Raw genomic sequence first — 11029 nt, 5'->3', positions numbered from 1 at the left:
CTTGAAAAAGCTTATTATTTCATTTCGTTCATACTTTTTTTTATATTTTTCAAACAATGATAGTAATAATATTTATTTAATTTTTAAACCTTAAACAAATCATTTTAGAATGGGGGAAGGGAGACCAGGGAGGTAAATGTCGGCATGGTAGTCAAATATAGTACGTATATATAAAGCTATTGGATTTGGTACGCCGTGTATTTTTTTTTTTTTTACTTCGTCTTTTAAATTGTGCGTTTGTACAAGAATATCAGTTCTTAAGCTTTGTTTGTCCATGGTGTTACTGATAGTATATTTATTTTTATAAATATCATGTAACCACAAAAAAAAAAAAAAAGGAAATAATATTTTTACTATTTTTTCAGTTTTTTTTTCTTCTTAAAAAAGTCATTTGTTCGAGTTTTTGAAGAAAATAGTCATAATTATTTTAAAACCCTTTAAAAAGTGTCAAATTGTATTTACTATTTTGTCAAACTCGTTTGTTCTCTTATCTATCTAGTAAAAATACAACAAAAAAAAACAAAAACATGGTTGGTGGTGTATCAATTCCAATTCAAATCGATCTTGACTGGAACTATGATGAATCCAAACAAAGTAAAGAATATTTTCAGGTCTGATTTTTACCATTTTTGTATTTAAATATAAATTAAAATTATTCCCATGTAAAATAGAGAGGTTTGATTTTCATCTTTTTTGGAATTTAGATTACAGGCAGTGTTGAAAAGTTGTGATAGGCTAATTAAATTACCTATGCAATTAAAAAAATATACTTAGTGAATATAGATACTAAGAATGTATTTCAGTAATTTTGCATCTTATAGTTTGATGGACATTTTTCTAATCCATAAAAAGATTCTTTTTTTTCTAAAATTGTTTTACTGAGTAAAAAAAGTTAGTAAAGGATTTGATGATCCGCGGATAGTGGCCATTCTTTTTTTACATTTTCTGAAAGGAAATATCAAAGTTTGCATATATTAATCTGTCTTTTTGCGGCATAAAGTAGCTTTAGAAAAAAAAATATGATCTGTCATCATTAATTAACGTAAAATAAGGATTTATGCTGTATTTTAATCTTTACTCACGTAGTAAAGAACTTTTGTCTGCATCCAAACTCTGTATAGACGTGCCACCTTGTAAAAGTGATTTTCTGACTATATCCCAAATGCAGTGCTCTTTCCTGACTCTTTGAAGGATTTAAAGGAGTTTTAAGGATTACTATGAAGTTTTTTGGCTATGCATCAAATCGTATATACATATATTATTGTTATTGAATCTCTTCGATTTATTATTTCCTTGTATGTTATTTTTTAGTTTTATTATTATCAAAGGATGCATTTATTCATTAACGAAAAAAATAATTTTAAAGCTCATAGATTGACAATATTTTATTGAAGTTAGGCAGATTTATAAATAGCAAACACTTTATTTAGTACAAAGGTATTAGAGTGATTTTGCTTGCAAATGGGTTGATGACTCATTTATCATTTCGAGAGGGATAAAAATTGTGAATTTCTTTTTGCAGGTAGTCATCATACCCTCCCATTTTTGATTTACAAAGATCTTTTAGCCTAAGGACAATAAAATAACTGAGTTTTGCAAAGTTTGGAGCCTCTCAGGCTATTTTACCATGATTACAATTTGTTGTCATTTCCCAGTAGTAAACTCCGGTTAAAGCATAGATATATAAAAAAATATCATTTAAAAAGAAATCATTTTTTTTAGGCTGGGGGAGGGGGGGGGGAGTTGCTCAAACATTAGTACAGACTTTTTTCTTTTGGCAAACTTATGATGCGGGGAGTAAAAATATTAACACAAACATGGGGTAGTCCGGTAGTTATACATAGTGAATTTTCAGACCGTATTTACTTGGTCTAGACGATATATATGACCATTCTTGTTGGTCTTTCAGACTGTCAGTAGAAGAATATAAATATGAGAAACTCACGCCATATAGTTATCTCTATTGAGCTCTGGGAGTAGGATAGCGCAGAAGCTGACAGAAGGCGGGCAACCATATCTAAAATGAAGAATTTAGAACTATTCTAATTCTGACTGCTTATAGATACTCTGTCTTTGCCATCAAAATTCCAGATTTTTATACTGTAACGTGGAACTAAGCTGAGGATTTGATATGTTTGAAAGATAATATGACGTTTTTTCGCCATTTAATACGAATCCGTAGAAAATTTAAAAAGTTTTGTGCTTTAGACTATTCGTCCTAATTAACTGTTAAATTGACTTTTGTTTAGGGATTTAATTATAATCTAAAATATTTATTTATACGAGGGAGGTCTGAAAAGTTATTGACCTAACAACGATATCAAATATTTTATAATTTTTTTTATACAATATTGTCTTCATGTAACTTATACACTTCACATAGCAAGGCTCCCATCTTTATAACCCCTCCAAATAGGATTCAGGGGTTTTCTCTGTAAAATAATTGTTCAGAAGACAATTTTTGATTTTGGCTCAATTACTCCGAGTTGGAGAGACATAGACGCATCAAATTTTATCGCAACAAACCTTTTCATGTTTGATATTGTTTGAGTCAATTTAAAGGTTATACTTTCAAAAACAAATATTTAATGACAGCTCGATATCCAATTTTGTCCATTTTACCAAAACACTCACATTAACTAACTCAAACGACTGTTACATAACAATTGCATCTCATAAAAGGCTGAAACTTTGGTGAGTAACTGTTTCAGATGCTAGATAGATGTGACTCACTTTTCTACAAGTGATGTCATCTACACGTTTAGGTTGCAAATTGATCAGGCCATCCTCTAAAGGAATGAAGTATTTTTGATAAGAAGAAGAAGTTGAGTGTAATGTAAACTTTATCAGTTTTAGGACTGATATGCAGGACTGAAATGGACCGGCCCCAGACTGAACCAGAATGAATAAGGATCGACATAAGACTAGTTAGTTATACATATAAATGTATAGAGGTTGACTAATTCATTTATAAATTTTGTAGGTTTTATAACTGGTATTGAGAGAGTTAATTTAATAATAAGTTTTTTTAAATAAGATTTCCACTCTTAAATTCATATTAATTTCCTAATGATGTATACTTTTGTAATATGCTTATTTGCAAAGAGTTTCTTAATGATAGACTATTTGATACTACGTGATATAAAATAAATTAAGGTGAACCGGAGTAGATACTTCATAGAATGAATACAGTTCTTAATATTTTTAAAAGTGTCATTAAATAATTATGTATATATTAAATATTATTGGAGAAAGTTGGGTCATTAACAAAGAACTCTATTATCATATACATGTACATGAGTGGTCTGAAAGTTTCCAACCTAGAGTTAAAAGGAGACTATGTTTACATAAAAATAAAAATTCAGAAAAAATCTCTTGTATCTTTGTGAGGTCAGAAGCTTTTCAAACCAATTTCGTATATGGCACTAGGTACTTTTTCCTTATACTATTTTGCCTCAGGACATTTTGCCTTAAAGATATAATAATAATTCAATGAGGTTTATACGTCTTTATTGTTTATTTTTGGTTTAAATTGATGTTTCCTTTGAATTTATAAATCAAAATATGTCTATAACTATAAAAAATATTAAATGGTTGTTTTCTGTTGTAATAGTTATGGGATTCTACTTCAAAATTACAATGCATACTATCAAAATTTCCCTATCTAATTAATTTAAACCAGAAACAAAGTATGTAATATTATCAAAATAATAAGAAAAATAAACGAAGCTGATGACAACTTTCTTTAATGGAAGAAGTGCTAGTCTCTTCTCCGTTATTAACTTATTACATATCATTGGACATTATGGATTGTTCATATTGGGAAAGAAGGATTCGTGGATAGACGAATATGCATAATATGAGGCAAGATCAGAGATTTCCACTTCGTTATGATCCAGGATGTGTCAGACGAAGAAGCGGTTGGCTGTGGTGAGGCAAACCAATGAAAGGATTCGGAGAATCACTCAAAGGTTGGGTCATAGGAGAGAATGATGAAATGAGAAATGTAAGAAAAGAAAACTCTAAAGCTTAGTACAGTTGAAACAATTTAGAATCGAAATAGAAACATGAGAACGATGCTCTTCATAAACTTTAGCACTTATCCAAAGAGTACAAAATAGTTTGCATTACGTAGTCACTTCTGGGACTCAAATACCTTGAAGTTGTATATATAAGAATGGGAATTTATACCTCCAATGAATTTCAAACTATTTTATGAGAACCATTACAAGTGACTCATAGGCTGCTCCAATGAATTTTAAGTGTATATAAATATTTAATTATACTCTATTCTTAGTTTACTTTCTGATACTATATTGAATATAATAAACCCTTTATTTTGAAAGTATAGAAATCATTTGTTCTTATTATTTTAATATTATTACATGTTTTGTTCCTGGTTCGAACTTATTACATAGTGAATTTTTTTATCGTATGTATTGTAATTTTGGGGCAGAATCCCATAATTATGCCAACAGAAAACAACCATTAAATGTTTTTTATAATAATAAACATTACATATTTTAATTAAAAAGTACAAAAGAAACATCAGTTTAAACTAAAATAAACAATGACAACGTATTACCCTCACTTATTTATATGTTAAGGCGAAATATTCCTAAGGCAAAAATTGTTTTAAATGTCCTAAGGCGAAGTGGTTTCAGGTCATTACCAGTAATTATATTTCCATTAATTCCTTCCATTTCTAAATCCTTAGGATTTTTATATCCTTAAAATAATATATTTTGCATTCATTTTGTCTCACGATATCCACTCTTGAGGTAGAATCACAGACAGGATCCCCGTGCCATATAATTTTGCATAAAACTGCGCTGGTCTAAGAGATAATCTCCAAAAAACTGTTTGATAGGTCCGAGCTGAGTATAATCCCAGAAAATATACACAATCGATTTACATTCAAGATCTGGGTTTTTAAACATATCAATTAAAATGTTTATCTATTTTTTCAGTAAACTCTACTCAAGCGTATCAATCTACCTACAAGATGATCTCCGAATCTTTTAAGAGCCGATATATAGGTCTTGTGAAAGAGACAAAGAGCCATATGCTCTCCTCTTTGATTGCCCAATCTGCCAATAATGGTAGAGATAACATCTTTTTTAGGGTATGTCATCAAATAAAATACCACAGCCACCATATTTGTGCTAAATTTTGATGGCAAGTTATTCTATGGCTATAATTAACAAATGAGGACCCGTTAGATATCCTGGACGACAACTTCTATTTATCATTATAGGATTACTTTTTTCGTTATACATATTAATCGTAGAGATCCTTCTAAAAAGTAAAGATCGAACAGGGCTGTAGAAACGCATTGGAAGAAGCTTCTTTATAGTATGGAAAATGTGATCATTATTTACTTTGTCAAATATCTTACAATGATCAATACCAATAAGGGTGTCATATCTTTACCTATTTTTTAGAGAATGGATCGCACTTTGGATATTTTGATATAATATAATATTATTTCAGAAGAAAAAACAAGAGCCATAGACTTCCTACAATATTTAGGAAAACAAACTCTCTACCCATGATATATATCATCAGTTGTAGTTAAGACCTTACCTTTTATCTGTTTAACTTTTGAGATCATTTTCTACAATAATTTTCCTTTTGAGGTACTTTGAGGTTGCATCAAAAATCCCTTTCAATCTATCATGCAGTAGTTGTTTATATTCATCCTCCATTAAAATCCACTTTGGGATCTGGAATATACGCGAAGAAGAAACACTTCTAAGCTAAATTTACTTACGTATTTTCATGAGGATGCTGGATCTAAATTCATATCCCCAATTAATGAAAGGAAAATGACTTGATTCATTTGATCTCCCAATAAATTTATAACCTGAGTAAGTTAATCTTGGATTTTGAAAAGTTTTATTCGATTGGTCCCTTCCTGTAAACTAAAATAATTATATTATAATTTGACGTATTAATTATTTAAATTGTTTTTCGTAGTATATATTTTAATTACCTGGTTTTAGATCAGATAATCTCTTTACACTTCTTATCTTAGTCTTCAATTTAAAAGAAAAATGCACTTTTGAGCTCTTGATGTGGATTTTGTTTTTGTGTTTCGTGAATTATTTTTTTATGTATTCTTCTCATGTAGCTAAATGTAAAATATCCGTACAAACCCACACACTCAACCATACTTATAACATAAAGAATCGAGGGGGGGGGGAAGTAAATTATGATTATTCATAAAACTAGACTAACGAGTTCCTGAGTTATATACTTTATAAGTATATATCTTCTATCTAAAAAAATATCATACTTCCCTCCCTCTCTACTGATTGAAAATAGTAAGTGAGGAAGAGGTAATTATAAATACACTATTAAGTAAAGAATGGTCACATTTTATCTATAGGACAATTGAACGAAATGCCATTTTATCTATAGGACAATTGAACGAAATGTCATTTGGCCTAGTGGAAATAATTGCCAAATGCCCGCTTTATTTTTAAGTAAATATATATTTTTATGGGTCATATTGGATTATACGAAGGAGTGTTGTATAGGTGTATGTGTATACTACAAACACTTTTCGAACATTATTGCGCTTGGCTGGTCCGGTCGTAAATTGTTGTGCGTCAAATATGGAATAAACTAGCCATATCTTACATTTTTACTATATGAAAAGAAAAACGTGTCGAAAGCCACCAAGAAAATTTGTATTGCATACAGGGTTGTTCATGTTACACAACAGTGCTTTGAGATATATTTTTTCCCAATCAATTGTACCCTTTACTCTGAACAACTCGACCATTTGAAGTTGGCGATCGAATAGACACGACCCGCATAGGGGAGTAGGAGACAACAAGACATCATGAAGACAACACCGGGCCGCAAACATCTAAGATGCTAGATAATGCCTAGGAACTACAACTTTATGTATGCGATTAGTCCAACAGTTTGGGAGAGCGATATAGGTATAATTGGCTAACTACAAGTTCATTTTGTTCTTCCTCCTTTTGGAGAAACAATTAATAGAGATTACTCACAACGTTACTATAGTAATAGAACAATTTTCTTTGTATTTGGATGTCAACTGTCGAATTTTCTGTTTTCTCCTTTCCCTTTATCAGTGCTCTGAATTTTAGTGGATTATTTTCCAATTAGCTTCTGTTAAGCTTTGAGCATTCCCAATAATAGTTTTGTAGTTGGTCAGAATGATAAAACCACTAATAAATGATTTTTGGCCCTCTTTCTGTTTCTAATTGGAACAAAGATTACGAATGAAGATAAATATATATTGCTTTGATGGGCAAGCACACTTTGTCAATAACTGAGTAGTTTTCTGACATATCATTCTTCTTCTTCGTATCAGATTGGGAAGGTATTTTATATTAAATAATTTAATGAAAACACACAATGTCAAAAAGTAAATGTGCAAATGGTTATACCAGGATTATCCAGATACTAAGTTAAAAACAGTCAACTTTTGCGACAACCAAGTGACTCTCCATTCCCTTTACAGCCTCACCAGCTACTTGCAAGCATTATGGTAAGAGAAAAAAGGGAGCCATTTTATTTCAACACAAATGGAACTCTTTCGTGCAATAAAGCATTAACATTACTTTTGAAACATTGCTTCGATTGTAGAATGTAGAAAAACTCTTTGAGGACAACATGCTATTATAAAGTTTTTTTTGGTTTTTTTAAATTAAAAAATAAAATAGAGAGAGAAAATGAATCTAAAATAATAACCAAAAAATTAAAGGGTTCCTATGAATGCTGAAAGGGGCACAGTTGCCATTCTTAGATAACAAAAGCCTTTTGGATGACCCTTATGAGTAAGGGTATCCTTTTTATGAAGAAAAAATTAGAAATTGGGAGTGAAACCTACAGTATTAACGAATTAAGACCCTTGTTAATATCACCTGATATAAATATAATAAAAAATATATTAACTTCGTTAATTTATCAAGAAAAATAAATTATGAAATATACCATGATGTATCCAGTGAGACAATGTAATCGACCGCGGACGACAAAATATATAGGGTACTTTTGTGTGAGCGAGGTAACGCCCTGAAATATTTATAGAAAGAGAGAAGGACCAAAGGGCTTATATTTTGGTCGAAAACAGGCTCTTAATGACATCAAAAACACGAAAAAAAATCATATGAGCATGCTGGTTAGTTTTATACGTATACTTGCTAAATTACAGACTGATCTGTTCGATCATATAGGATTCCATGTCTAATAACAACGAACAAATATACTTATAAATTATAGAAGATATGATTAACCCCTCTCCCTCCATAAAAAGGGGGGTAGCGACGCCCCTGGTAGCCAATATATGCTTCTGTCTCAATGGTATTACCCCCATTTAAAAATATTATAAATCAAAATATTGATTGATTTAGCTAGTTCTAAGCCTCTTATATAAAATATATAACTTGATTTTTTTATTACCTATTTATTTACTAATCCTTGAAATAAAAGAATGAAACGTCAAACACAGTCACGTGAGTAATGGTAAATTCCTCTACGTTTTATGTAGTTATGGAAAGAGGTTATTTGTTCCCCTTCTTGAATACACTCTATTTTCTTTTAATTCTAAGATATTTTTTTGTCAATGTTTGCAACAAAAAAATATTATTAATTTTTCTTCTTTTTTTTGTCATAAAATTAGATTTTATAGAATTCAAGCTTCTCATAAACATAAACCAAAAAAGTTAAATCATTATTATAATATATTTTTTTTTGCAAGAGATTAACTGTACAGGGTGTCCACGATAAATTGGAAGTATCTTAAAATTCAACCTGCTTGATAAAAATGGAATTTGGAGTGTATTTGTCAATATGAAAAAGTTAGACATGATATTAAACAATAAATTTATTCAATATGTCCTCCCTCAGCAGCCATCATCTTCTCCATCCTGCCCCTAAAGGATTTGCATGCCCAGATGACTTCTGAGGAATCGACAGCGTTCCCCTCCCTCGTAATGGAGCCCTTCAGGGCCGCAATGCTCTTGTGGCTGACCTTGCACACCTACCTCTCCAACTTCCCCTACCAGTAGTAATCACACGGATTGAGGTCGGGTGAGTTGGAGGGCCAGGTATTGCGATCCCAGAAAGTGATGTCGTGGGAGTTGAAGAGGTTAGTGGTCCTCATGGCGATGTGTGCGGGCGCTGAGTCTTGTTGGAATATGAACTCCCTCCCAGCGGAGGGTGTCTCTCCTTGCTTGTTCCATGATGACTATTGTTTTTTGTCAAAACAGTTGTTGTGGAAGTTATAGTGTATTGTTCACGCAACCTTTTATATTGTTATGATTTAACCCCGAATATCCACATTATGGATCTGGATGAAGTTTAAAGTAGTTCCAATTTATGGTGGACACCCTGTAGACACTAAGTATATTTTTCAAACTTCCCAACTTCTGGAGCCAATATTGCATCTACACAGGCACGGAATGTCTTGCACAAAGAACGCTACAAACAAATTGGCTCACTCCTTCTCAACTGTAGCTTTGAAATTTGCATAATTTTGAGAGGTGTTGCATATACCTTACTCTTAACATAGTCGAGGTTAGGTAAGTGGCCACATTTTTCATTTCCAGAATCCCACAAAATTTTCTTAGGAAGAATTTTGTAGCCATGAGCTTCTGTGTGATGGAGCAGAATCTTGATAACAAACATACTTGCCTTCTGGGTAGTCCATCCAGGGCTGAATCAACTTCTTCACAACGTTGATTTTTTAGACAAACCTCGATTTTAGCTGAGAAACCAGTCAGGAAATCATCATTGCATATTTTGTTGGGACCACGACTACCACATTCCCTATTAAAGTTATCTTATCTAACCTCCTTAAGCTTCTTGTCATTAGCCACAAACTTCCCAGAGCAGAAAAAGATGGCAAATATATCTGCTTGAAAGTTGTATGTTTAGAAGAAATGACACATGTACTCCGTCTTGAATTGAAATGTAGATAGAAAAACTGCTGATCAGGGTTGAGTTATGAATAAAAATGTGATCGATGTTTTAAAAAAAAACTAAAAAAGTTACTATGTTTTCTAAATTTTTTCGAAACCAAAACAATTATGGGCAAAAAAATAGAAACTTGTGAAAATTGCAATTTCGTTTTTTCCAGATAGAAAAAAACAATAAACGTCCAATGAAATATGAGATTAATAAACGGAATAAAATTTGTAAAAATTTGTGTGGAAATTTTTTTTAATATAAATTTGACACATTAAAATTGATATCTAACTAAAATATCTGTCATTTTCGGTATAATTGTTCATTTTTTCTCATTTTTGTCTCCTTTTTTTTCATCAAACATTAATTTTCAATTTTTCAGAATAAATGCCACACAACAATATATATATTTGGTACATAACATTTTAGACTCAAACATTTTAATAATACTACTTATTTCCAATTTTCGGAACATTTTATTAAATATTTTTTGCAATATTTGCAATACTGAACCTGTTATGGCCGGTTATTTTTTCAAGAACATTATTCTCCATAATTTTTTTTTTTTTTTTTTTGCAAATACGATAAAAATATTGATAGGCTTGTGTTTTTGTTTACTATTCCGACGAATACAGTCAATTGTTTTCTTGCAAAATTCGTTGAAAAGTTTTTTTACTATCTTCTTCGCGAATTTCGATTTTTCATTTTTTGACAAAAATGAAAAATGGATTTGCCATATTTTTTTATGCATATATGTTGGTATCTTATTTGAACTTTATAACATAATATATATATATTTTTTAAATATATAGCAATACTACTGGGGTTACAAGAGCCAATGGCAATAGTAAGCGTATTTGGGGGGAGGGGAGGGGTACTTTAATCATACTTTGTATATTAACTTACTAAACCAGATTGATATAGTGTCACACGTAAATGTATTATAAAATATAGTCAACTTCCTGCTTCATCCCTATTATCACAGCAAGAGAATTAGAATTATCAGGATCTTTCTTGACAACAACAATCCATTCATATTATAATTATTAGTATAAGAAAATGATTCTTTATATAGAATTAT

The 11029-nt window shown here is 30.9% G+C and overlaps 1 protein-coding gene across 1 annotated transcript in view; it reads left to right on the top strand.

Moving 5' to 3' along the window:
• Positions 1-252: 252 nt before the first annotated feature.
• The window catches only part of LOC121132424 (Golgi-associated plant pathogenesis-related protein 1), a 64637-nt gene continuing 53860 nt past the window's right edge, over positions 253-11029 (top strand). Inside the window, exon 1 of the mRNA XM_040727813.2 lies at positions 253-611. Within this exon, the coding sequence (XP_040583747.1) occupies positions 528-611 (84 nt within the window). The 5' untranslated portion in view covers positions 253-527. The remainder of the gene's footprint in view (positions 612-11029) is intronic.

The sequence above is a fragment of the Lepeophtheirus salmonis genome, chromosome 2 (assembly GCF_016086655.4).
Source record: "Lepeophtheirus salmonis chromosome 2, UVic_Lsal_1.4, whole genome shotgun sequence".
NCBI lineage: Eukaryota > Metazoa > Arthropoda > Copepoda > Siphonostomatoida > Caligidae > Lepeophtheirus > Lepeophtheirus salmonis.
This window is presented reverse-complemented; position numbering and strand designations above follow the sequence as displayed.